General features: G+C 38.9%; 1 protein-coding gene across 6 annotated transcripts in view; it reads right to left on the bottom strand.

Moving 5' to 3' along the window:
* TJP1 (tight junction protein 1) overlaps nucleotides 1-27,756 on the bottom strand; it is a 156,961-nt gene that overhangs the window by 14,451 nt on the left and 114,754 nt on the right. For 4 of the 6 annotated variants that reach the window (XM_059858196.1, XM_059858194.1, XM_059858195.1 and 1 more), the window contains 21 exons: nucleotides 26,625-26,681; nucleotides 22,219-22,343; nucleotides 21,901-22,003; nucleotides 20,197-20,476; nucleotides 19,529-19,632; nucleotides 18,470-18,638; nucleotides 17,967-18,111; nucleotides 12,220-12,356; nucleotides 9,691-9,796; nucleotides 8,711-8,861; nucleotides 8,065-8,173; nucleotides 7,207-7,426; nucleotides 6,644-6,828; nucleotides 6,395-6,490; nucleotides 5,893-5,975; nucleotides 4,660-4,870; nucleotides 4,020-4,120; nucleotides 2,743-3,096; nucleotides 2,078-2,329; nucleotides 450-1,346; nucleotides 34-128 (listed from right to left, as the gene is read on the bottom strand). In XM_059858196.1, coding sequence (XP_059714179.1) covers nucleotides 34-128; nucleotides 450-1,346; nucleotides 2,078-2,329; nucleotides 2,743-3,096; nucleotides 4,020-4,120; nucleotides 4,660-4,870; nucleotides 5,893-5,975; nucleotides 6,395-6,490; nucleotides 6,644-6,828; nucleotides 7,207-7,426; nucleotides 8,065-8,173; nucleotides 8,711-8,861; nucleotides 9,691-9,796; nucleotides 12,220-12,356; nucleotides 17,967-18,111; nucleotides 18,470-18,638; nucleotides 19,529-19,632; nucleotides 20,197-20,476; nucleotides 21,901-22,003; nucleotides 22,219-22,343; nucleotides 26,625-26,681 — 3,980 coding nt within the window. The remainder of the gene's footprint in view (nucleotides 1-33; nucleotides 129-449; nucleotides 1,347-2,077; nucleotides 2,330-2,742; nucleotides 3,097-4,019; nucleotides 4,121-4,659; nucleotides 4,871-5,892; nucleotides 5,976-6,394; nucleotides 6,491-6,643; nucleotides 6,829-7,206; nucleotides 7,427-8,064; nucleotides 8,174-8,710; nucleotides 8,862-9,690; nucleotides 9,797-12,219; nucleotides 12,357-17,966; nucleotides 18,112-18,469; nucleotides 18,639-19,528; nucleotides 19,633-20,196; nucleotides 20,477-21,900; nucleotides 22,004-22,218; nucleotides 22,344-26,624; nucleotides 26,682-27,756) is intronic. The other 2 variants (XM_059858199.1, XM_059858197.1) reach the window with 1 other exon arrangement.

Here is a 27,756-nt window from a genome sequence, read left to right on the forward strand (position 1 = left end):
TTGAAAACTAAATTTCATCAGTTGTGCATCTACCTGTAGGTTGTTTTCTCGTGCTCATACTGGCTTTGAGAAGTTGATTTTGGACCACTCACACTTGTGAGTGCAGGCTTAGGTGCTAGTTCTGGAGGCTGTAAAGAAAAGCACAGCATATTCTCTTAAATTCTAACATTTAGAAAGATAAAGCACTTTATGATTAAGAAAACTAAGACGACTGTCCCTTCCTCCAAAAGAAAAAATAAGTACTAGCAAAAGAAGGATTAGAGGAGTTTCCAGTATAACAAGAACCCTGGCAGTCACAAGAAGTGTTCAGGTTCTGCTTTTAAAACATACCACATTTAGGTTGCTAAAAGGCAATATTTCACAAGTAGTAATTCCGAGACAGTATTTCACCTCTTGCAGCGCAGTCTCATTAGCAAAAAAGCAGGAACTAGAAAACATAAATGACTTACCTTGACAGTTGATGTATCACTCGTATCCTTCATTTTTTCCAAAGATGGGGATCTTCTCCTTTCAAAAATCTTAACCCTACTTCGCACAGACTGCGGTTTCATGGCTGGATCTTCTTCTTCCTCAGCTAGAGATGGAGGTGTAGGCAGTGGTTTACTGTTGGAAGGCAAAACTTCTGGTTTGGTTTGTGATGAAGGGGGAGGAAGAGAAACACCTGAAGTGCTATGAGAAGGTTCATATTGTCCAGCTTTAGCATTGTAAGCTTGAGGAGGACCTTGTTCATAGCCCCTTATGTGTGGATCGAAGTACTGCTTGGGTTCAGGAGACCGAGATATGGCTGACTGGTATGGCTGAGCCTCGGGCTTGTATCGGCCGTGGGCGTCGTACCCAACCGCGTGCTGCTCTTCGTATCGCACTTGTGGTAAGCTGAAGTTTTTGGGGGCATGCTCGTAGCGAGGTCTGCTCTCATAGCTCATTGCAGGGGGCTCCTCAAAACGAGGTTGTGCTGGGTAATAGCTGCGTTCTGTGCTCTCTTCTAGATTTTGTCTGGAATCAAGATCCCTAGGAGGCTGGTTTTCATAAGATGTTCTTGTTTGGTTATAGGGCTGTTTCTCCTCATAATATGTCCAGTGCTCCTCATAGGGAGGCACACGGTCATCATAATGTAGGCGAGGGTCATAACCACGAGAAAATTGATCTACATAGTTTGTAGAGTCATACCTATAGGTTGACTGTTCATAATCCCTACTCGGCTGTTTTTCTGCATACTGAGCCTGGGATTCATAGATCAGATTTGGGTCTCTCTCCTGCCTCTGTACTGGATGATTAATTGCTGGCTGTTTTAAGACGTAGCTTTGTCTGGATGCTTCTTCATTAATGTATGGATCCTTTCGGTACACCTGTTAGAGAGAGACACTTCTTAGCTAAAATGAAGGGTAACTTCAGCTGCAGTTGAAAGGTAGTATTTGAAACAAACCCAAGTTTTAAATATTGGCTTTAATTTTGTTTAAAAGCAGAATAATTTGATGCAGATGTTTGCAACCAGAGGAAGCTGAACTTGGTGATTCAAGAGACCCCTTTTAGTTATATTTTTAAGAAAAACATGTAAGTAGATTAGAAGAGAAAGGTAATAGCCTCATGTCTGGGGTTTGGTGCTCGGGGGGGGCACACGCATTTTTATTCAGAATGTGGAAAGAGTGGAAGAAATATATAAATACAGTAAGATAGTTCTAGCATTGCTTAAGAAGTAGATAAAGTCACTCAAACTGGAGTCAGTTTCATGATCAACGATTCAGCATGATTTAAATTTTAGGAAAATAAGATTTTTCTCGAGGCCTCATTAACAGGAGAACGTTGACAAGCTAAGAAAATCAAAGTAAAATCAAAATACAGAATGCAGCCTTTTTAAAAAAGTCGTGGTTTTGAGAAGTGAAAAGGACAGAGCTTGAAGCCATGCACACAAAACATTACATGATGCTTTAGCAATTCAGATGAACTGTTTTTTGCAACCTGCATGATTCACTTAGAAGAAAAAAAAATTAGAAGGAATTCTTCAAATAAGGGCAAAACAAAGATCATGTGCTAGCTTGATGTACAGCAGGAAATCAGCACAACAACGTGGCACAGGTACCTTTGCTGGCTCTATATGCGGCGATAAGGATGATGGCTCTTGGTCTCTTAGTACTACATGAGCTCCCTCAGTACTCGGTGTTCTTAAGGGGCCCGCTTGTGGTTGGTAAGAGTTGTAAGGAGCAGCAGTAGGCTCCTCCAGTCTGACATTACTTAGGTTTACATTAGCATTTACTGCAGAGGCTGATGAGGTTGCAGGGTTTGATTCAGGCGACGGGGAAAGGTAAGGGACTGCAGGTGAGGCTTCTGCTTTCTGTGAAGTGTTTAAAATATTTTAAATATACTGCTATTGAATCAATGTATGACTTTTTGATTTATATTAAAATAATTTAAGTGATGCTCTGACCAATGCAGCTAGATGTAGAATGAAATGTACTGATACTATCATGCACTAGCTCTTCCAGAAATTCATTAGGTTGAGGATTATGAAAGCAAAACATTTAATCAAAGTAGAATGGTACTTCAATCCCCCTCCTGTCAATGAGTCACTAAAACAGGCAGGGCAAGCTGATTCTCCAATTCACCGTAATGTATTGCTGCTGTTGACAGATTCTTGTATGCACACACAACACTGGTAAGCAGAATATAAATGGACATTTCTTATTCAAAAGAACTTGCAACCTGAAGTAAGTGTAGAGTGGTCAGCGTATAAAATGACTTTCTTACCGGCTGAGTAGTAGTTGCTTTAAATCCTGAAGAGTCTATTCTGAGATTTGGCTGTGGCTGAGCTTGAGATGCATAAGCAGGGTAAGTCTGAGTCTCATGATGAATTCCAGAAGAATCCTCTCGAACGGGTTCAGAGGAGCGTGTAATAGCAGATTCTGGAGGAGTCCCAACCTCATCATTCAGAGTTTCATCCAGTTCTTGATCAGTGTAAGCACCCCCTTCTGTGTCTGTGTCTTCATAGTCAGACGTGTGTCTGCTGTCTGTGCTGTACATGGAATACTCACTGCCGGGAGCGGAGAGGTAAGAAAGGCGGTCATCGTGTAAATCAAGATCATCACTTGTAGCACCATCTGCCTGTGGCAAACAAAATTAGGGTACACGTTTATTGAAAGAGCTTCTAAAGAACACCCTTTCTCTTGCAATGTAGAACTGGGGAGTTTTATCAGATTCAGTATCAATATCATCACAGGGGACAAGAAATCAGGTTTCCATCACTGAATGTCTTACGCTGAGACCTAAAAGACTTATCTGCAGCCTAGCTCTTTGAATCATTTTACTAAGGGACCAGATGGCTGTCAGAGTAAGGGGATAGTGCAGTGTCCACAGATATCGAAGTGCTTGGAAAAATGAGAGCTGCACTTTAAAGTGGTTTTATGATATCAGAATCAGTACTTTGCAGGTACATATAAGGAGCTAAGGTCTAACTCAGATCTAATTAAGAAACCCACAACAATAGCTGATTCATCATTACTTTTAGTTGATAATAATTCTTCAAGAGGATGGATCTAATGTGCACAGAGTAACATGCAGCTCAAGAAGGAAAGTGGCAATTTAGTGGGGAACACAGAATTCTAACTTGCGATTTAGCATGTGTTTTCTCACAACTGTTCTCAGAAAGGTCAGTAAGAACATGAATATGTCACTTGCTTTTATAATAACAAAAAACACACTCCATCATCAGGCAATCTCAACCCTGAGAACCCGTGCAGTGAAATTCCCAGAACATTTGACAAAAACCCAGCCAATCCCCGCAAAATCTTCACAGCATTCCTGTATCCTCCAGTTAACAATGCCAATAAGCAAATGCTCCCTTACTACACTGCTACATGCATAAGGACAAACTGTACAGCCCTCATTAACAGAGTAAGTGCTATAATGCAGTGACAAATCAGTTTTGAGCAGCTCACACAGCCAGGAGGCATTGCTGCTTTAGATCTTCAGAGAAAACCCCTCATGAATACTGTTTTGCCATTTCCCCCCAAAACATGATTTCTTACCTTTCCTTCTGAAACCCACACCAGTTGGTTCTGCTGTTGCTGAATTGCCTCCTTAAGAGCTCCATACCATCCTTCATTCATTGAATTCAAGTTAATGGTAGCTAGAAGTACAGCAGATTAATTTGACTTATGATTTCTGCAGAACTACAAGAAGGATCTATACCATGAGTAATAAAAGCAATATAAACTGGTAGGTTAAAAAGATGAGATTTAAACAGTAATGCAAAGTAGTATCCAAAGCAACCCTATGGTCTGATGTGGTTTGGGACGTTTTATCTCACAGGAAACGCTGAATTAACAGTAGCTTAGAATAAAGACAGGCTTGAGTTTAACCCGACTAAAACAATAAAGTTACATCATTTTCCTATTTATTCAAGTTTTGATTTTGGCTGATGATCCTGCAAAGCCACAAGATCTATTAGAAATGTCATTCTGATGTTTCAGATGGCTTTACATTTGAGCAGTCATGTGCAAATGATGCACACACCAATTAACTACTGTTTATTGAATGGCAAAGCCTGAGCAAGTCTGTCACTGCTTGACCTGCTCCATTTGCAGAAAATTATGGAGGTAGAAGCTTCTCTCATCTTGCCTCCCCTTTCCTCTCAAAATTTCTAATCCAGTCTGTCTAATTACTTACTTGTGAAGAGGTGGTGATTATTTTTGCGGAGCTTGTGAGCTCTTTCATACAGCTTCCTGGCACTTTTTCGGGATTCTGGGCACAACCTCATTCTCATGGTCTTCACTCCCTGCTTAGAGTCAGGATTTAGGAACACTACAATTGGATACCACTGGGCATAATTCAGACGGTCCACTGCATTGGGGGTGACATCCAACAAAGCATGTTTGTCCTGCAGTGACAAGAAGGACACAGGCAAGAAAGTGAATCATTCATGTCCTAGATGAAATTTTTTTTACATACTTCACAAACTGATTTTGTATTACCTTTAGAGAATTCATTGTTTTGAAGTATTGATTTAAATCCTTCTCCTATTTGAATTAACAAAATAATAAAAACCAAACCAATTCCAATACGAGCCTAAATAGGCATATACATTTTGAACCGCAGGACCACTGTATAACTCTAGGATTTTTTACATGTAATTATATTTTTTTAAAATCTCCTCAAAGTAAGCATACACTGAAATAAAAAGAAGCAGTTTCCTATCAGCATTCTGTAAATAGGAAAAAACCGAAGACTGAAACACAATATATAGTCCCATTACACACTTGTATCTTCCTTTTTACAAAAAATATCACTGTGAATGCAGAACTTGGCCAGCTTTCATTCAATGCAATCAGGCACACAGCATGAAGCATGCTGACTTTGCTGTTATTATAGCTTTTTTCCCCTCTCATACTTCAGCATCTGAAAATCTTCCAGGTTTTTTTCTAAGTAAGGAAATAAATAGGTGAGTCTCATATAATGCACTAATGGCATAGGTTTTAAGGATATTAAGGAAGGGAGATGGAAGGATCCTTTCTTAGTCCTCACACTTATATAATAATTATGTCAAGTGATCAACTTGTACACAGGGGTGGGGCAAAACGAACAACTTCATAAATAAAGTAACCATTTCTAGCTATAATGTCACACCATGGCTTTAAATGAAAGAGGAAACAGCCTAAAAGATCCTTAATGGAGAGAGGACAACAGCCTCTGGAACAAAGCCTAGAAGCACATCCAGGCTGCAGTTATTAATACAGAGAAGTAGGGTGGTAGGGTTTCTCTTATTAACCACTAGAGAGATGAGAAAGTTATTTTTAAAGCAAACACAGTAAGCTACCATTCTACACTTAAAACACCCAACACTTCACGTTATCAGTTTTACTTTTCTTGTGTTAAATAACCCAGTGACAACAGAAGACTTACTCTATCAATTATCTGCTTTATAGTGTGGAGACGAATAATGCCAGAACTGCGTTGGTCAGTACCAGCATCTCTTGGTTCACTTTCTGGTAAAGAGGACACAGTAAAAACCTATTGTAAGTTTACAACATATTCTACATTCCCTTATTAAGATAAAACAAACTATTTCATAGCTCAAGCTGTCAATTCAGCTTGAAGACATTTCTGATTACAGATTATACACGAAAGTCTACCCACCATTATGGCCATAAAAATCACATCTTTACAAAAGCACTTAGAAACAGGATAAGGTACAGAATTATAACAAAATTTGAGGTGGCCATAAATAGAACTAATATGTCTTCAGAGAATTATCAGCAGCAATGTAGTAGAAGAACTTACATTTAGTCTGTTCCCTTACACTGTCAATGTCTTGTTAAATACGTTAACTGAAGTAATAATGTAGAAACAATCTACTCAAAGAAAGCTACTTCCTAACTGCAGAAAAACCTGATCTCACACCTACTTGCAATTTGGAAGATATCTGGTTCTTCTCTAGCAAGTTTCTCCCGTGCAACATCAGCTATTGGACCAAAAATGGTTACAGGTCTGAGAAATCCAGCTAGAATTGAAGGAAAAAAGAAAAGTCAAGATATATCAATTGCTGAAACCAATGATTTGGTTTCAGCAAGAAATGCAAGATACATTTACCGAAACTGGCTTTTCCAAAACAAAGCACACAAACCTGTACTGTGCAGTAAGAGTAAAGGCATACCTTCCCGAAGAACAACTCTTTCATAGGCAGGAAACTTGGTCTGAACAGGCTGGGCAGAAAGATCCTCTCTGCTTTTCCGGAGATTTCTTTTTGAGCTCCGCAAGCCTCGGAATCTCCAGAAGTCTGCTCGGTCTCCTCCTGCTGTCTTTGGAAGCGTGTACTGTACACTAGCCAGCTGCTCAGCTCTAAGGTGACAACAAATCCCAGTTACCAAGAAGTCAGCTTCTGAAGTAATGCCTGACTAGCAAGCTTACACTCTCAAACACTGCCCCCGCTGAAGCAAGCTTTTGTTGTATTATGAACTACAAGACAACTTCTGAGCCTAGTATCACATTTCTAAAACTTATTACATTCTTGTCTCTTGTATTGAAAAGAAAGTTTATTTGTGGACCATGCCAAATCAAAAGCAAATCCACAGATATTTTACTTCAGTATGTTTTACACTGTTTCTTACTGAACCAATTGTATAAACTTGTGTCCCACAAGGGAGTCCAGTCATTCATTACACAGATGCCATTTAAAACTGGGTTTGAATCAGTAATTTAACAATTGCAGGATCGTACCTGTTCTTGTTAGGTATGATACCTCTTTCCACTTCCTTATGATTCTTCCCAATTCGAATGGCCAGCCATGAACCCAGCTTGCCATTGTACAGAGTGTCCACCACCCGGAACACTTCACCTTTATTGAAACTTAGTCCATAAGGAGATTCCTTCTCATATTCAAAATGAGTTCTGATATAGAAAGAATCCCCTACATCAGACTCAACAATGCGACGATAAACTGAAAGAGGGAAGAGAAATCCCAAAACATCAAGTGTTACATAAGTTCAAGTGATGCTATAATGCTCACAAGAATTACAGAAAGCAATGCCTAACCTTAATTCTCCTTGCTCTAAATGTACATTACTTCAAGAAGCCTTAATGTCTCAGAGCTGCTCTATTTTAAGCCCCATAACTATTTATAGTAAACTCTACTAACATCAGTTCAACTTTTATAGTCAAAAATTTGATCAAAGTGCAAGCTTACTTCATTTGCCCTGGAAGGAATTCATCTTGAGAAAACAAGTTGTATGTACAAACACATCAGCATAACCACTCATTTTCAATGGCATAGCTACAACTGACTCTTCCACTTCCTCCAAGGATAATGCCAAGACATTACTTAGGTGGTAGAGGTTATTCTGAAGAGGCATTTTTTGTTTGGAATTTTGTTTGTTTGTTCAGGGGGTGTGGGTGTGTGTATACTGGCACCATATCAGTCCCTACTCCATTTGTAGTGCCCACCTATCCCAAAGCCAAAAGGACTCAATAGTCTAAGGTGCCAATTTCCTGCAAGCCAGCTGTTAGTTATTGCTCACCAGAGTTTTTAATGCCTTTGTAAGCAGTCTACTACATCATTTCCAATAAAAAAATATTTACCATCTTTTTTCTTCTGTGCCAAAATGGTGACTTCTTCACCTTTAGGAAGATCAAGCAAAAAAAGGACAGCTTCTTCTCTGATGATATTTGTGAAGTCTACATTATTTACCTGGTATCAATGAAGCAATCAGTTTGATTTAGCATATGAAATTATTACAGAGATTTAATTACACAACAGAAAATCTGAATCTATTGCTATGATTTTTTTTCTTACTCAATTTCACACATACCAAGTGCACACATTTCAGGATGCCTCTTGTACCTCTAAAGAGTCACACTTTTTTTCTCAGTAAAAGTACAGCTTCCAGGAAAATAGGTAGCTGTTAATTTTAGAATGATATATACCTACTCATTATAGAGCACCGATATACATCAGTAACCCACAGAGCACTCTGACAACTTAGTCACTCAGCATGAAATCAAACAACTTGATAAACTGAATTAGTCTACAAAATTTAATGTAAAAAACTTACTAACCTTCCTAGCAACAGTACAGTAAAAAGAGATCTTGCTCCTAGTAAATCATCTAATAAATACATACAGAAAAAAACGTGTATGAACTACGAAGGCAAAATATTAAATCCTACAGAAAGAAAACCTACTTTGGTACAACAAAACATTTGTAATGTTAACAGTTTTGACATACCCTGAGAATCTGGTCCCCTTCCTCTAATCCTTCTTTTGCTGCAGGGCTGTCTTCCAGAACACCAGCTACAAATATGCCAACATCATTGCCACCTGCTAGTCGCAAGCCCACACTATCTCCTTTTCTGAATTTTACCAGTTTCATGCTTGGCCTAGAAATTTAGAAAATATTCCACTTACTGGTGTAATAGCCAAAAAAATCCTGGTAAATTTGAAACATGCAAAGAAGTAATCTGCTTGTTAGTCAATTAGTGGATATTTTGCTATACATACCATTAACTGCTCATCAACTGCAGCATTACAACATGCTCAATAGCAGCACTCCAAAAAACCCACCTGCATGTACATGTTTAGTATGGATTTTCTGCCTTACACTCATAGTGTTTATGTGAGACACTGACACTCTCTTCCAAAAACATTCTTCCTTTTAAAGAGCTGTGCTGGCATACAGATCTATTTTGGCTCTGAAGAGATCAAGATGAATTTGAGGTCAAACCAAACTAGAATCTATTCTCAAGTACACTAATGCCCATAAAGGAGATCCCAGTTGAAGCAGGCTTATTTCCACGCTGGGACATTGCACATTTCTGCAGTAACCTTTATTCACTGCTCTCCAATTACTATGAAAGGTAAAGAATATACTACAGTAACTTTTCTCTCTTTGGAGATGGGGACAGGAAAGGAGGAGTGAGAGTGCCCAGGGAGAGACAAACCCAGCCAATCCTTTTCACCTGTTGATTATTTTAAGGGCTAATTTCCATAGAAATGAATAGACTTTAAAATGGTATGTAACACAGTGTAAATGCCTACAAGGCTCAGAAATAAATCTCATGTCTTCATCCTATTATTTGTGAACAGAAGGGTCAGGACAGAATACTGGACATGATATCAGAGCACAGAGAGAGGTTCTTGACTACCCTGGGTAAAAGTTTGGTTTGATAAGAAGCAGGCAAGTTCAAAGAGAGTTCAGAGATACGTTACCGAAGCATTCCATCTTCATGGGTTGAATTGGGTAAAGGACCATCAGATGGACTGACTGGTAAATCCACATCTGGCTGACCTCCTTGTGCATACACTGGCTTTGGTTCTATGAAAACACCAAAGATTCCCAATGTCCATTTGGTCATTTAAAGATGAAAATGAGAAGTTTAACTTAGTTTAGACTTAATGACTTCTTCAGTAGCCTTCCCTCTACCCCACTTAGAAGTAAAATACAAGAGAACTCACAATAGAAGACACTCATCACGCCATTCAGAGCAGTGTGATTACTGGCCTAACAACTACTTCAGTAAATATTCCCAAACTTCCTTTGCACTTCTTTAAGTACTCTGAACACTTCAAAAGGATGAGAACTAGAAGGCTTCACGCTCCCAAGACCACATTCAATCCTTCTGTTTCTAACCTCGATTTTTCTGACCTAACATCTTTGCTTTCCATTGGTTCTCTTCACTCAGGATTTCAATTTTTGAAATGAAAATGCCCTAAGTCCTCAATCTACTGTACATGCCTGAGGTCCAGCTGGTGGTCCTTAGAGCTATGCACTTACTATGGCTTTGCTGCAGAGCTTCTCTGGAGTTCCTGTGAGGAAACTGCCACTGCAGGCTTCCCTCAGCAATGAGCACTAATAGGGGTTCTCCTCTGCTAAAGGCCTGGTCATGTTACAAGGATTTATAGGCTCATTTTTGCACACAGGAAAAAATTTGATTTCAAACAAGGCTGACTTTGAACTAGTCTAATATTCCTGATCTTACCAACAACTGCACCATGTTCCTTTCAAATCACTGAACAGACTAGTCTGAAATTGGGAATTTCAGGCAACAATTGGGTAATTATGCCTGTTTCTCACGTGACTCTGGTCCTACCCATACAGTAACACTGTATTTTCCATTAAGTCTCTAATGAACCTTTCCTAGGCTAAGCCTCTGATGATCCCTCCCAACAAATACTTTCCTCCCACCCTTGTTTGACACAATCCACTATGACAGTCATCTTGCCCTTGCCCCTAGTGTAAGCAGCAAACCATCACAGATTCTGCCAACCACTTCTATAACATTTTCATTAGTCTTGCAAGGATCCTCATTTCCCTAGAGCTTCTGTGAGACTGTTAAAGGATTATGCCCTTTGCTACACTTTTTAATCTCAGTTTCTCTTGGGCAAGTGAATTTTATCTGCAGACATTAATATAAATACTAGCTTTATGTACTAGCTTACAACTTCTCCCACCCAAACTCAGTATTTCCATGTGCCTCTTTCCATTCATGCAAGAACAGAACATTTCTAATTCCCTACCAACCAACAAAACCCCCACACTATTTATCACTAGTTTGCTAGCCCTTAAGACCAATTATCAGTACGTAATTTTGGATTAAGAACCATCTAAAGGGTTGCCTATCTGTCTGGATTGGTATTATGCCAATTATTAATCTTCAGTATCTAACAGAAATGCAGAATTCATCTTTCCAATCTCACTACCACATCTACCACATCCTTTTCCACCTTGACAAATATAAATTACTTCATTTGCCTCTCTTCATAACACTGCTGTAAAAGGTCACCTCTTATGACCATCTTTTTAAAAATGGCTGCTGTATCAGAAAACTTACTGTTCTTATTTTCAAGATCTTTCAGAGTCTATCAACATCAGAACCCTTCCAGCTCTTCACTAATCTACTGACTACTACATGCAGAAGTGTCACTGCTCATCCCTTAGGTCCTCAAATATTTTCAACTTGAATGTGCTTTCTCTCATTGCACCCAGCCTTTCAGTAACAGCTCCCTCTAAACCATCTGCACAGCTCCTTTCTCCACTTGTAATTTCACTGAAGTGCCTCATTCTGTAAACAAAAATCTTCTAAGTGCCAGCCTGCCCGGAACAGTGTCCTGTAGCATCTTTTGTTTTGTTTGTTTTGTTTTCTTTCCTTTTTTACACCATCTGGCTTTTATCTGCTGCCATTTAGTTTATCCTCTCCTTTTGGGAAAAAGGAAAGAGATTTTGTTCTGGTTTGATTAGCTGTACTGCATTTGTTAACCTGCCTTCTTTGTCCTTGACTGTAGTTAAGTGCTACATGAACAAAGCATTTTGGAGTGTTCTGAGTTGTATCTTGGGAACAGGAGCTCTAAACTGGCTTAAATACATTGTTGTTATAAATACAGTCTGCTACACTAACCCATAAGAACACACTTACTGCTGAACACTCAGAAATGTCAGATTTTAACCTTGTCTGAGAAATCAGTACAAAACTCCTTACAACCATCACTTATAACTACAACCCTAAACACTGAAATCTGACCCCTATATAACAACAGAACCCACAACTTAGGTTTTCAAGATCAAACTCTTAAGATGTAAATGAGATTATAGATACAAAGTCTGTTTGTGTCCAGAAATAAAAATAATTAGGACTTGGTCTGTTTTAAGAAAGTCATTCCACAAACATGCAAGAGCATTAAGTCTTCACTGGTCATCCACTCTCAACAATACGCATAATTAATGTATTTTAATATTTTTACCTGGGAGTGGCGGAGTTTGTTTTTCAGTTCTTTCAACTGTCACCTCTTCCACAGCTTTAGAAATATCATCTGCATTCTTTACAGGTGTAGAGACAGCTCCTGGTTTAGTTATTCTCTCATCTTCTCTGCTTCGATGACTATATTAGAAAAAAAGATTCCACTCTGCATACAGAACTGCTTCTATGATCTCAGTCTACTAAGACTAAAGAATAAATACTTTCATTCATCATGTTAAGGGTAAGGGATCACCACTGCTATTTAGGAAGGTTTTGTTCTTAGACTATCACATTATTAATAGTTTCTACCATTTCTGAATCCTAGTATTTTGTCCCCAATAGCACATTAACAAAGGACTTCCCTAGCTCTAGCAGTGAAGAAAGCAGCAGCACATGGGACACAGACTCTAAAGCTCCAAGCACACAGGTCACACACACGTGCTGTATAGTGACAGAGAAGCAAAGGGAAGAAAGGAAGAAAATCCATTACAATAGTCTTTTCCTCACCCCTCCCTATAGAAATCATGGATTTTTAGACTTAATGCTTAGGCTTTATCTGTTCCCTTCTGTCAGCTGCCCTGGAACACAAATGCTGCTGGTGAGGCACCTTTCATCCTTGCAAAGTCCTGCCAAGGCCCAAGTAGATATGTTCCTCATTTCTCATCTCCTCAGAGAATAAGGCCTTCAATTCACAGCTACGAAAAGAGGGGAGTGCTTCTCATCCACACATTTTAGTCAAAAGACAATTTGTTGCTTCTTATGCATTTCTTATACACACTTGGAGCACAAACTGAAAGAATTTAGGACAAGTTATCTTGTTTTTAAATGATGAAAGCAAGGAAAATTCTACAGGATGTAATTTCTATTCCTTGAGTTCAAAAGATCAGGTATTCTTGTACTGTTGTATTGAGCTACAGCTACCAGCTGTACTACAACAGAAATGAACATGTGCTGCGTGTTGAAATGTTAACCACTACATAACCACTACACTGCTAACTGATGAACACTAAATAATTTAATAGGGTTGGAACAGATGAATATTAACAATGAGCCAGAAAAATAAAGTTTCCTTCCTGGGAGATGGCAAATAAGTAAGGATTTAAAGAATAATTTGAAATAAGACAGACACAAAGAGCAGCCTTTCATATAATACCAGACTGACTTGCCAAGAAGGGGGGAAAAGGTATTTTCTCAAGAATAACAATGGCTTGGTCAGTAGATGCAAACCTGCTCTCATAAAGGAGAGGCTTGTACTGGAGGGAAAAAAAGAGAGAAGTTCTGCACTGCTAACAGCTAGATGGTGCTACTGGGCAATAATGAGCATCACTGCCCATAAAGCACAAATGGATCAAATCCCCATACAGAGTTAGACTGTTAAGATCCTCATCAGAAATAATGCTCCAAGAGCTGGAAATATGACTTCAGAAAACAGATTCCAGCAAGTCTGCTCATCCAAGACATGCAGTAAAGAAATTACAAAAATTGAAACACAAGTAGAATGCACTTTCCTGAAGCAAAATGAAGTCTAAAATATGAGAAACAATGCTTAGCTATTCAGTCAAGACATACTACAACTTCTCAGTGCATTCCTCTGCCAGTTTTAAACCATGTGCCCGAAGGCAGCTAAACAGAATACAGCAAAGTACTCCAATCTCCACAACAAACTGTGAAGAGCAGCACTCTTCCATTATAAACAACCATCTTGTTGTAAGTCATTGATAAAAACAAGCACAGTAGCTTATTTAAAATCCCTATTCATGCCTCTTTTTATCCAGATAGAGTCCCTTTTGGAGGCTCCCACAGCTGATTAAAAGGATGCTAAAACCAGTATGTCTAACAAAATGAAAAGTAAGCATTTATCCTTCTATTTCATTCCCAAACATCACTGATAGAGATTTTCTTATTCCTCTTCTGGATTTCCAGTTTAGGTGCATAAGATAGACAGCACCAGACTAAAACATGACTGGACTGGTTGTTCCCTTGAAAATAGTTCCTGGCTTATTAAAAAGACATACATATATTTAGCTATTTAAATGTATGCTAAGTGTCCTAGAAATAAAAAAGTTGGTTTTACAAAACAACATTATAAAATGCTGTAAGTAAGTTGCAACTAATTCCACTCCCCCTAGATTTCTAGATAATGAGCACTAGTTAATTAGACACTACAGTAAATTTCCCCATGAGCCTCCTCTACCTGTTTCCAAGCATCTCCTAATACTTGAAAGGAGCATTACTCCAAAGTAAGAATATCTGTTTTGCTTTAAAAAGAAGGCAAAAAATACTATAGTTACCACACAAAGACAAAATTCATTTTACATTTCCCCTACACAGTCCAAAGCCAGTGTAATTTCATGCTGCTTTGATTCCTGTACACATCAAGAGAACACAAATGTAGGAGCTCTCAAGAACAGTAACTAAAATACAGACACTGAGGGCACAGCACCAAACAGTCAGGTGAGTATCTGAAGCCACAGGGTCCTGGGCTGCTGCTATGTGTGCAGGCAAATACACCCTGCCAACTCAAAAGCTTGCAAATGGTCAGGTCTAGTCTACCTAAGACATGAAACTTTAAATGGGAAAAAGCTGATAGAATATAAAGGAAACACCAGAAAAGCAGGGGAGTAGATCTTTTACCTTGATTTTGCTTAAACTTTCCAGTAAGCCCTGAATATTTCACATTACAAGCTGATACAGGAAAAAACTTGATGCCACCACTGGTTCCAGGTGAGGGAAACTTGTTAAAAACTGACAGCTGCACTTCCCAAGAGACAAAAGTGTTGTTCCCTGTGTGCACTGTGACACTATTGTTTAACATCTGGGCTGTGTCAGGGCCCCCTTTACCTCACTTCCTCTCCCTGACATTTTTTCAAAGTGTGCTTACAGAAACATTTTAAAATTACAAAATACAATCAGCTACATGTTAGTGCTAGTACTGCAGAACAAAGATGATCTGCAACACACAATGTTTGTCTCTACAGAAAATTATGGAAAATATGAACTTGCAGGCTCTTCCCAAATGTGTTTTTAGCACATCTCACACTATTTAGCATAAGAAGAGTAAGAGCAAAGTAGCATCTTTCTAAAGACATTCAAAATAGGGCTGATTTTTATCTTAAATTCTAGTTTTTCAGCTCGTTTTGAAAATGGACAGAACAACCAGTCTCTCATCCTACATATTAACTGACAATAGTATTACAGAAGTCAGCCTCATCCTTCCACAGATAATGATGATCTCTACAGTGATTTCTTCAAGCTACCAAATCCTTCTTGCTGAGGCTCAAGTGTTAAATGTATCAAAGGATGGTTTTGCTATTCCAATATCTAGGTGAGGAAGTCAGCATAGGAGACAGAGCTCCCAAGCAGGAATTCTTTCCATTAGTAAAGGGCAGCCCAGAGATATCAACTGGGAAGTTTGGCAGCACCTGGCTTCAAATGCCAGCCTTTAGGATGGGTCACACCAAAAGCTTACCCAGCTCAAGAGCAGCTTAGTGCCAGCACTAAGACCAGATAGCTGAGAAAGGACATGTGCTACTTGTCCTGAGGGAGTCTCCAGCTTAGCTGCAGGGACCTCTTCTGCCCATTCTAACTTTTTAAGTACAACTCTTCATAGACTATACAAAGCAAAATTACCCCTTTCTATTAGTAGATAAAGAAAAATGTTTTAGAATTTGAGTTTTTAAAAGACTGTTCAAGAGACATCTGTGAACTTTCTTTAGACTAAAGAAAACTAAAGCACTATATTTAATGCTTTACAGAATGATCAAACAGCAATTGTTCTGGGAGCCCTAAATCCAGGAACATTGCAAGCAGCCTGATGAACACACCAAAGAGGAATACTGAAAGGTGGATAACACTGAAGACCCTGCCAGACCCCAAAGGAATACTGAGGCAGATCTGTTAGCAGATTTCTGTACTCTGGGGCAAACGAAGAAGTGTCAGTCTGTACTCAAGGACTAAGGACTGAGAGGATTCCCCTGGAACTTCCCTCCTCATTAACATACAAAAACTTGGCAGACCAGTGTCTAAATAAAGACTCATTATCTTCAATACATTTTTAACATCCTCTTTAAGCTTAGTTGGAAGACTTTTTGCACATTTCTTCCTCAGCCCTTTCTCAAGTCTTTTTCTTCCTTCAGATTTTCCACCAAATTCAAAAAAGAATAAGTAGTTAACAACAAATTTGATCTCACAGTAGAGAGGTTGCTCTCAACATGTTTTTCTTTACATGGCTCAGGGCCCAGATTTTCTGATCTTGAAAGGGACATGTTGCAAAGGAAGTCAAACCATGCCAAAGCAGCTCCTGCTCATACAGAAGATGTAACGGATGCATTCAGAGCTGAGATAACTTCAAAGTTCCCTCTTGGGGAAGGTTTGATTCTTCCAACAGTTTGGCCTACAGGGAGGAAGTGACCATCTACCTAAGCCACTGCAAGAGGACAGGAAAGCACTAACACCAGGCTAAGTCAGTCATAGTTCTAACAGGCTAAGTCAGTCATAGTTCTTTATTTTGATCCTCCCTCCACAAGCCCTATCAGGCTGCACTAGAAATGCATGTCAAGACAGAGTTTTGAAATATGACAGAGATCTCACAACCTTCACAACCAAATCCCTGTCTCTGGGACCCTGCTTTTAAGTGTTTTTCATGAATGTGGTTCCCACTTGAAAACAAGCTTTCAGGCCTTGTGGTCCCTCTGAACAATGCACACATAAGAGAAGCAAAATGTCTGTAACCCATAACCCCAAGCACGTGTACATGCAGGTACAATCTCTCTTGCAGTTGTATTGATCTTTAAAAGACTCTAAAAGCCTTGAAGGTTTGTTATAATCCCCTTGAGCAAACCAATTTTATTAATAAGCAATCAGGCATATCTTTAATGAAACGGCCAGCTGCAATTTGTTTTTTCAGAGTTTTTGAACAGCATCTAAAAATATTCAGATAGAGGCTCTGAATTTGAAATTTGCACAGATCAATTCTAATTTCTGCTCCATCTTATTATGAGCAGTCCAAAGAGAAATTTCTCATTCAAATATTTAATAGAATTTGAAATCCAACACTGAAACGCTATTTCAGTAAATGAGAATGTCTATTTCCAAACTGTGGAAATGCAAAACTGGGCAGATGTGTTATTCAAGACTAAAGTTTCATATTTCAGGAGAAAAAACTCCAAACCATACAGTATATTACTTCTCTCTGAATTCATATCAAATTAGACTTATGTACCAAGCAATTATAATCAATGTTCCATTACCAAGTTCTAATATTAAAAATAGAGTGTAAAAGCTAAACCTGCTGTGAAATACACCTTGTTTTGCAGGAACTAAATTTATTCAGAAACACAAGATAACCCCATGCCTAAACAAAGCAAGATTTCAGCAAGTTTACCCAGGCTGGACACGCAAAAGGTACTGTGCTACAGGTCATCTCAAATCTACTTGCAGCTAACTGCTTTCTACAACCAACACACAACCACACATTCAATAACATATATTGCTATCAAACTTACATTGTCATTCATACAACCATGCTCTATGGTTATGTTTAAAGAAGATGTAACACTAAAGAAAGGTTCAGTTTCTCCTCAAGTCTACAATATTCAGATCATTATTATCTGCATCTCTTGAGACAAAGAATCTCATATTACTGCCTCCATAGTTCTGCTTCACATTTGTTACACCTTATAAATCCAAGCACTCCTACAACTTATGTTACATTAAATAGTTGATTTAAAAATAATACAATGCTGCCATCACCTGCCGTTGCTGGGCTGCTGTGGAGAATGTCTGGAATGGTCTGAAGGCTCTGACCTCTGGTCAGGAGATCGTGAACGACTGCGGCGGGGCCTGTCATGTGATCGGTTGGAATGATCTGATGCCAGCGACTGAATTTCTGAGATGTCTGTTAAATAAAAGTTGTTTTTTCATGAAATGATTGTAATTTAAATGGTGGCATGACCTGCTTAAATGGGAATAAGCTTTTGCAGAGTATTTTTATGAAGATGTTAAATCTATGCTTAGTATTACACAAAAACCAAACTTAATATTCCTGAAAGAACAGCCACAAGAACAGGGACTGTATCTTTTCCTCCACGGTTTTTGAAGGAGTGTATTTCAATCACATTCAAACAAAAATTTACCCATATTACAATCTTATTCCTAACTCTTCTCCTCCCCACCCTCTCATCCCACTTAGGTATTTCAGATCTTGACACCATAGGGAGTTCTTCCCTCTTTAGAAATCAAGTTTTTACACTCACCATCTCTTTCTGAAGCATTAGCAGAATGAATACTGTCAGAAAGATCAGGGACATTCAACAGTGTAGCTCGTTCATCTCTCTGAACAACCATCTTCAATTTGCCTTTTGACCTTTCTATTAATGTTTTGGCATCTGCTAAGGACATATTTTCCGTCACTGTGCCGTTTATCTGGAAGAGAGGAGGAAAAAAGAACAGATATAAACTTCTTAAAAAAACCCCAGCGACTCTCCAGCATAAAGAGTGGTGTTCTATCTGATGATAGTTCTAAGTAGTTAAAATATTTATCAAATTACCATAGCCCAACAGAAGACCATTGGGCTCATCCAAAATATTGTATAATATAAAAAATTATTTTCAACTTTCAAAGTTAAAGCTTCTAACACAAATACAAACCTTGTAAAATATTAGTTATGTTTTTTGAATCAGCACTGCTATACTCAACAGAGCAAAGAATGGTCCATTTTTCTGCACCAACACATCCACAGCACTATCTTGAAATAAAAATAGTTAATATAAATTAAAATCATAGAATGGCCTCACTTGGAAGGGACCTCAAAGACCATTCAGTTCCAACCACCTTGGCATGGGCAAGGACACCTCCCACTAGACCAGGATGCTGAAAGCCCCATCCTCTTGTCTTGGACACTGCCAGGGATGGGGCACAAAAAATTAACCCCTGGGTATATTTAATTTTTAAAAACCCAACCAAACAAAACAATTAATCTGAAGGCAAGTTTTAGTGTTGCACAATAGCAACAGTTCCACAACATTTTACTTATAACTAAGCAAAGCTTCATACTTTTTCCAATAGTCTTTTTTATGTATTTACAGTAGGCATTATTTGTCTGAATAACACTAAGGGAAAAATACCAAAAAGCCTTGATAATTTTCATTTCCTTAGAGAAGTTGAATCATATTAAATCTGATCTTTGAAATAATTCAATGAAAAGTGACACACCTTCTGCTAACTATAACCACGTTACTGACATAGCCAATTCTAGGCAGAGTTCTAGCAGTGAGTTTTGCCTTTGAACAATCATCACCACCATACACTGTACCTTCAGTACAACATCTCCTTCCTGGATATTGCCATCTCTTGCTGCCAGGCTATCCTGTGATATTTCTTTCACAAATATGTGACTTGCCAACCGCAGACCATACTCTTCATGATAAAAGAAAAAGGAAAACTGATGAGGTTACAGTAGAAAAGAGGGAGGTATCTGGAGATGTACAACACTGCTTTATACAGCATTCACACAGGCAACACAAAGAGGAGAGTGAACTTGGCGCACAACAGGCTGTAGCAGGATATGTTATAGCTTTGCCATTGTATCAGTCTCTTTTTCTAACACTGCCTATAATCAGAGCTGTTGTTCAACAGCTTAATTTAGGTGCTACTTACAATTTTTCCTCTGCCAAACATGACACCCACTACAGCTAAATTGTAGGTATGTAGCTGCTGACTACCAGATGTTGGCTGCAGCTGGAATTTATTTACACTATATAGTACTTTACCCTTAACTAAGCACATAGATTTTGGAATATGAAAAATAGAACCAGAAATACAATAGCACTTTTTGAGTTTTCAGCCAGCTACTGGTAAAATGGGCAAACTGGTCACAGAACTGTTCATTCATCCCACACAGCCTTTAACACAACACTGAGCAAAGCAGCTGGCCTTTAAAAACCAGCCAAAGTTTTAGCAAGAGATGCACACACGTGTTACCTTCATTTTTCCTGGATTTCACCAGTGTGACTTTGGTGGGCTTTGCAGGCTGGCTGGAGGTGACAGACCTCCTGTCTGACCTGGGAGACAAGCTCCTCTCCCTGCTGGCGCTGCGGTCTCTGACCCAGCTCTTCTCGTGCCTCCTGCTGGCGCTGGGGCCGCCGCGGCTGCTCCGTGGGTCCCGGATTTCCTCATCGTAGCTGTCATCCTCGTTCTCAGACACCGGGTCAGGCTCTGCTCGAGTCACTGGGATCTGGATTTTCTTCATCCTTCGGATAGTCTGCAACCCAACAGCAGGAATCAGCCCCTGCCTGAGCAATGCTAATGGTGGTACTAAATGTCAGAAGCCAAGCTAATCCCAGCATTCAAAACACGCAGATGTATTGCTGAATGCTCTGAACTGTTGCATCCTCATTATAAAATTATATCCAGTTAATACAAGGATTATTATTATCAACACAGATTATTAAAAACCTGTTTTTACAGTTCTTTTAGTCCTTTTTAATGTTTTGCACAAGTGGCAAAAGGGTAACAATCAACAGCCTTTGTAGCACGACACCATATTCTGTCTTCAGAGCTGCATATTTGAATGCCCTCTCTTTGCTTAAAACCACCAAATCAGTTACTGGCACTGCTAAAACCCTTTTTTGCTAACATGCAATCTAGTGCATTCTCAGTATGCTATTGACAGTGATTCTTCTCAACTTTGAAGTCTCTCAGTCTTCCAAAAAAATGTTTATGCAAGACATGGAGGAAGGGGAGCAGTCACTCTGGAAGTTCAAAGTTGGTTTGTACAAGATAGACAGCTGGTTCCAGAATATGAGCCAGCCTTGTTCAGAGTTTTGTTTGCTGTGTATTACAGAACAAAACCAAGTTTACCATAAAGTTTTCACTAATTACTTTTTTTAACCTAAATCTACACACCAAATATTTAAGATACAGAAAGCCCTGCACAGCTTGCCACACGTTGCTTTCTGTAAGCTTTAAAGAACTGCTGCCAAATCTACAAATGCAAAACATCACACTTTCTTTGCAACTGCATTAAAGCACATAGATGCACTGAAAATGTGTCAGCAGAAAAGCTCTTCTACAAGCGCTAGAAGTCTGCTTTCATTAATTTAGAAACTTCTAAACATTGTGCATTTTTTGTTCTATTCTTTTGTAACATAACCCCCAAACTTCTACAGAGAACTGGATTCCTACCCTTTGGTGATGACCCTTTTCTGTTTTGCAAAAGTTCAAAAACCAACCACTTAGAATAAGCCAACAAAATTATAGGAATTAAAGTAATTATACTTTATTTTGGCAAACTGTTTACTGAGCACAAAAAGAACTGTTAGTGCCTGAACAGCTTGTCCTTTAGCATACACCAGCCTTTGAAAAACTCAGTAAAAGTGTATCCAACAAAGTAAACAAATATTAAACAAAGCTGACTTGCCCCAATTTGGCAATCTGAGAACTCTACCATAAAGAAAAGGAGTCTGAATTATTCCGTGCCACACTATGCAACCATCATTATTCACATTTGAAAAACATTTTGAGTGACCCACTTGATAAACATACCACGATCATCACTTAACCTGACACATCACACAGGTGTTATTCAAGTACCTTGCATCATGCCTGTATTTTATGGCAGACATTACACCATTTCACTCTTGCTCTATGACTGTAGAACTTTAAATCTTCAAGACATTCACTTACGATTTTGGCATTCTTCCCACTTTTCCTCAGCTGCTGAACAGCAAACGCATGCTCGACATTATCCATTGAAACTCCATTAACCATTGCAACACGGTCATTTTCTCTACATGAAAAACATCACAAGGCACAGTATAAATACTTGATGCCAAAAAGAAAGTACTGGTGAATAAGTGCCCCCAAGCAAACTGCCTGTATTGCAAAGCTACTACACCAACAGTTAGAGACAGACAACTTGAGACCATAACAATTGGGAGGTTAAGCTACTACTGACAAAGATGAATGCCCCTGAATCAGCACCAGGTTGAGTTTGGCACTTACTGTAGCAATCCTTCTGCTGGGCCTCCTTTCAGCACATCAGAAATAACTATTGATGTCTCACCACTCTGAAAGTGAGGATTATCTCTTCCTCCAGATATTGCAATACCAAATCCAAATCCAGGGGCCTATAATGTAACAAGAGCAATATTTTTACTTTCCAGTATCTAATGGTCACAATTTGCATTCCCATGCCAAACACAAAAGCATCCCATGAGATCAATACAAGTTTTTGAAAGAAGGCAGGATCAATGAACCAATCAATGCAATGCAATCTAGTAACAGGAGATAGATTAAAAAGAAACACTTTTAGAATGCAGGGAGTTTTGGAATAACTACCCAGTCTCTTCCAAGAGATTAGAGTTCTCATTTGCATTTTTATGGCCTAGACCTTAGGTGGTCATCAGCAAGACCTCAATCTTCAGTAAGCACAACAAACCATTGCACTGAGCTGCAACTCTGACTCAAAGCCTGTATCATTTCCTGCAACACTTTCTTTGAGTTTCCCCATTATGGAATTTACCCAGCTCGACCTCACCAGCTCAGGAGCTGACAGGACTGCAGCACACAGTAGTATGACTGCAGGCTCAGTTCTTAGGAATAATACCAAGATCACTTGTACCATTAAATACATCAAAAACTTGTCAGCACTTGCAAATCATCTGCATCTTAACAAAAGTAATTTGCTTCAATCTTTTCCCTCTGGGGTGACCTGCCACTACAGCAAGGTCAATGCCTCTGAAAAGTTATTCCTGTTAGATATTTCAAGATACAACAATGATGCTTACATTTCTGCCTGGAAGCAGCAAGGGTGGGAAATAAGCTTTCTAAATATAACTGATCTGCAAACCATCTAGTTCTTTTACCATTGCCAAGAAAACATTTTGAGGATATTACCATTTAAATGCTGTTTTTTACTCAAGAATTTATTCTGCAATTCTCAACTACACAAAATGCAGTCACTCTACAAAAGAGATCAGGTTTGGGTCCATCTCATCCCTCTATTTTACACAGCACACATTTTGTGCTGGCAGACTTCACCTTCTCTTTTTCTGACTTTTTAACAAACATGACCCAGCTTCAGCAAGGAGTTTCATAACCTTACTGTGACAGCAGAGGCAACATGGCAGTCTGCATCTGGCTGCAAGACACATGATGTTCAGCTTTTTGGACATTCATTACTGCCCAAAACCAACCTGTTTGCTATTTCCTCCCAAATTAGAGGTCATGAAAAGATGTTCCAGTCTTGCCTGTAAGCAGTGAATAGGAACAGTACTAAAATACAGATTTGGAGATTCACTGTTCAGAAGCAGTTAGTCCACACTGTTGCCAAGAAGGAATTGATCTAAGTGTGGGGGACTGGGGAAGGGCATACTTCACTGCTTCTTTTATACCCAATTTAATTCATTAGAGGATGAACAGACTTATTTTCAAAGTACATCCCACAGAGATAAACCAGAAATCATGGCTGGGATGCAAGAATTAAGTTAAACTTGGTGCCATGAGGGAGGATCTTAAATGAACTTAAAGTTTGCATCTTATTTGGGTGGGGAAGGAAAGGGTGAAAAGAGATAACAAAGACATTTAAGTCAAACTTCATTTAAACATTCTCTATCTTGCCTTCACCATACACAAAACTATTTTTAGAATTCTCCACTTATGGTAAGGAATACAAACATCAGGCTAAGGGCAGCAGAAACTCACTGGTAACCTTATCTTGCTGCTTGCCATACTACTTTTAAAAGTAGATCTGCAAATCAAATCACCAGTATGGAGATGACTACATTTCATACTTTGATGTTCTCTTCCAGAAGCCCTGATGCAGTCTCATACACAGACAGAAGTTAAAAGGGCCAACAAGTCAGATAAAGAGTTTCTAATAAAATAAATCAACTTCTTCAGAGACACTCTCAATTCAAAAATCAAATCCTAAATCCTTCTGAAAATGTAAGTGGTCACATAAGAAATCTTCTAGTAAAAATCAGCCTACCTACTTTCCATTTTATCCTGCTGCCTATCATCATCTTGAGAGACAACTGATTATCAGAACTGCTCTCTGAAAACTGAGTCTAGCTCCTAGACATGTCTGGAAATAGCAAGATGTTGATCACTACAGGTTATACAAGATACTAACATGTACCTCAAGTTAAACTGCATTAAAAAAAAAATCCTTGTATCAGAACTTCACCTGTCAGATGTTGTAGAAAAAAAACACACAAAAAAAGAGCTGTACAATTCTACTTTCCCACAGTGATGCAGTGTGGGACAGGCAAAAGGAGGTACACACCTGGTTTCTGTGCTTGGGGGAAGGACACACATCTACCCCAGACACACAGATCTTAGCTCCAAGTAGGGAAAAAACCATGTGATATACATGGTTTTTTCTACACGGTTCCTCCTTCAAGTACTTTGCAATTAAGTATATAAACACAGTAGACCTCTCAATAAAAGATAAATTGTAGCTACCTAATAAACTTGAACGGAATCTGAGACTGGCTCAATCTCTTAAGAGTTAAGCAGCAGTCACTCCAGGAAACTGGAAGGGTAGTAAAGAAAAGCAACAAAAAATCTTGGTAAGAAATTCCAGCCTCTACTTCCCAAAAAACTTTCTAATGAGTCTTTTGACAGTAGTGTTGGAATTCATCAGTAAACCTCTTCCCAGTGTTAAAGATAATTCTAAGCATATATTTGTTTAATATTAGCAAAAGGGGTTTGGTTTTGTCATCTGGCAGATGGAAATAACTGTTTGTTTTTAACTGACTAAATTAATGCTATTGAAGTTATTAACAGTACATATAATCAGCTTTCAACACCTAACTAAGAGCTACTTAATCAGGTAACAAAACAATCATACCAGAAGAGTTGGCAGAATTTTGGCACATAAAAGATCATAACCAAAATTATAATCAAATCATACTTTCACATCAATGCTATAAAAGAACTTCTGACTATGCTGCAAGTGCAACCAAAAATGAGATTTCTGGATCCCACCAGCTATTTAAAATTTTACACCATATTGTAGCATTTCATTGTTTCTTTGTGCACAGACTAAATGTCTCACTTCTGGTGTCACTGAAATTACTGCTCCAATTGACCAGGAAAAGGTACCCTTCAAGAGAAAATGAACTATCACCAAGCCTACAAGCCAGCCTTGTGTTACACTATGGCATTTTTTGTTTGGTTTTGACTATAAAGCAGTACTGGTTTAATCAGTAATATGAGCAAAAAAATGAAGTTCATAGAGATTACAGGGATGACTGGACAGCTTCAAGATGAAAACATAAAGGGCAATTAATTATATATAGAAATAACACTTCTTGCTCAAAAACTTGTTGACCTAAAAACAGCTGGAAGCTTAAAGAGTAGCCTAGATAAGCATCACTACACATTTCCATTCTTACTTATACTTTCAACACGTGGCTGCAGTCAGAGATGGGATACTTTGTCAGCCTTCTGATCATTCTGTGTGAAACTGTTCCCTTCACAGAAGGGCACCTGGCCCAAACAGTTACTAAAGGCTTTCGTGTTGTTGATTCAATGTATCAGCAGCTAACAGGTCTGACAGAGAATTAACATTTTATCTGCCCAGCTGATCTACAGTACATATTTTTGTCCAAGGTCCATTCATCCCATCAAAGGTACAATTTTTAAATGCCTTTATTCTATGAGGAACTGAAGGCAAATGATATAACTCACTCCCTTGAGTTCCTCATCTCCCTGGTTTTGGGATGAATACAGCATTTGGACCATGATTCTGTGGCTGTTTTAATACCAAGTTGCTGCCAGAAGTGGCATCCCACCCTGCTCTGACCTTTCCTAAGCAATTCATTCCTTACTGACTCTCCTGTACAGCTTCATGATAGCTGCACCAGAACTCCATTTAATTCAGGAGTAACTCAAACAAGAGGAGTCAATCTAAATGCAAAAGCAGTCTCACTATTCACTGGTTCCCAGCACACATTCCTTCGTGCAGGGGACACATTCTGACCACCCAGAACCACTACTTTCAGCCAGTGGTTTAAGAAAGTGGCAAGCAAATACAGTTAGTTTTGAAAACATGTATTTATATGCAGTTTCACTGGTTTATGTCCCTGCAAATAAAGTTTGAAAACTTTCACACATAGTTACAGCACTGCCATGAATGAACACAGATTTCTGCCTCCCTTCAGTTAGGTTCAGATGTAATCTAAAGCTTTGTTTCTAGCATGGTTATTCGTAGGCAGGCTTATCTCTGAAACCCAACAACAAATAGAGCTATCACATGGAGCTTTTACAACACTTCTAAAATTAAACAAGGGAATATGACAGTTTCCTCTCCTTTTACTTCCTGACATCTGGCTTTTTCCTATTGTTTTCAAAAACTACCAGTATCCTGCGTTAGGCACACACAGCCAATTGTATGAACTCACCCTGTGAAGAGTCACCGTGTGTTGTTCCCATATAGCTGTTTCTTCCATTGTTGTGCTCTAAGGAGAAAAAAAACCACAAAAACCCAAAGATTACACTTCACTTTCAATAGTTGTGTAATACCACAAGCAGAAACTTACATTCAAAAGTAGCATTAATATTCATATAGAATAGCTACAGAAGAAGTTGGCCTGGCTCATTCATTACACATTTCCTGCCTTTATATGTCACAGCTGAACTTCCTGTGCTCCTGTGGAAGGGGGCAGGGGGAAAAATAGGCAAAATAGATTACAGAGCTTGAAGTTATAAAGTTCCAAGGGAAGGATTAGAAGTAGCATTTGTGATATAGGCTCTCTTGGTCTCTCATTAAGATTGTAGTAGATGTAGGTAGCCCAATCAGCTGTATTCATATTCAAACATTTATACTTACACCCTCCTTTTGCTTGTTTTAACTCTATGCAGATTACCACTAAGTCATGAACACCCTGCTACAGATTACAATACCTGTGCTACTGCATTATGCACACAGGTCACATTTAATGGACTGCAGTTTAGTGTAGGCTCATTATTTTGGTGAGCAGTAGCACAGCAGAAATTACAAGGTCCTCTCTAAGGTAACTAGATTAAACAGTAACATTATGACAATATTGACATACCTGCATTTCTGCTTGAAAGAGCACTACTTAGTGTGCCACGACAAGCAAACATTTGGAAAGGACAAAATAGCATGAGGGAGGAGAACCCAGCAGAGCCCAAGGCCTGAAAACAGGCAGGAAGGCAGCAGGAAATGCATAGGGAACATCCTGCTGCTACAATTTCTACCTTTCCAGAGGGAGTGTCAGTGTTTTGCTCCATACCCACCCCCCTCATAAGCATGCAATCCACTAATTAAAGAACAGAATCAGAACACAAACATCCCTGCAACATGGAGGTGCTGGCTTTTTGAAAACCTACTTTGCTCTCCATTCGTTTCAGTTACAGTAACTCAGTCTCTACAACAAAAAGTACTCTGCACTTTTATTCCAGTCCTGTATCACAAGGAACAGCAGCAGGAGTGTTTACTCTCATAAACAGCACCTCTGAAAACTTCATCCAACTTCAGAACATCTGAATTTGCAACTGGGTTCAAAAAGC

This window comes from Haemorhous mexicanus, chromosome 13, assembly GCF_027477595.1.
Source record: "Haemorhous mexicanus isolate bHaeMex1 chromosome 13, bHaeMex1.pri, whole genome shotgun sequence".
Lineage (NCBI taxonomy): Eukaryota > Metazoa > Chordata > Aves > Passeriformes > Fringillidae > Haemorhous > Haemorhous mexicanus.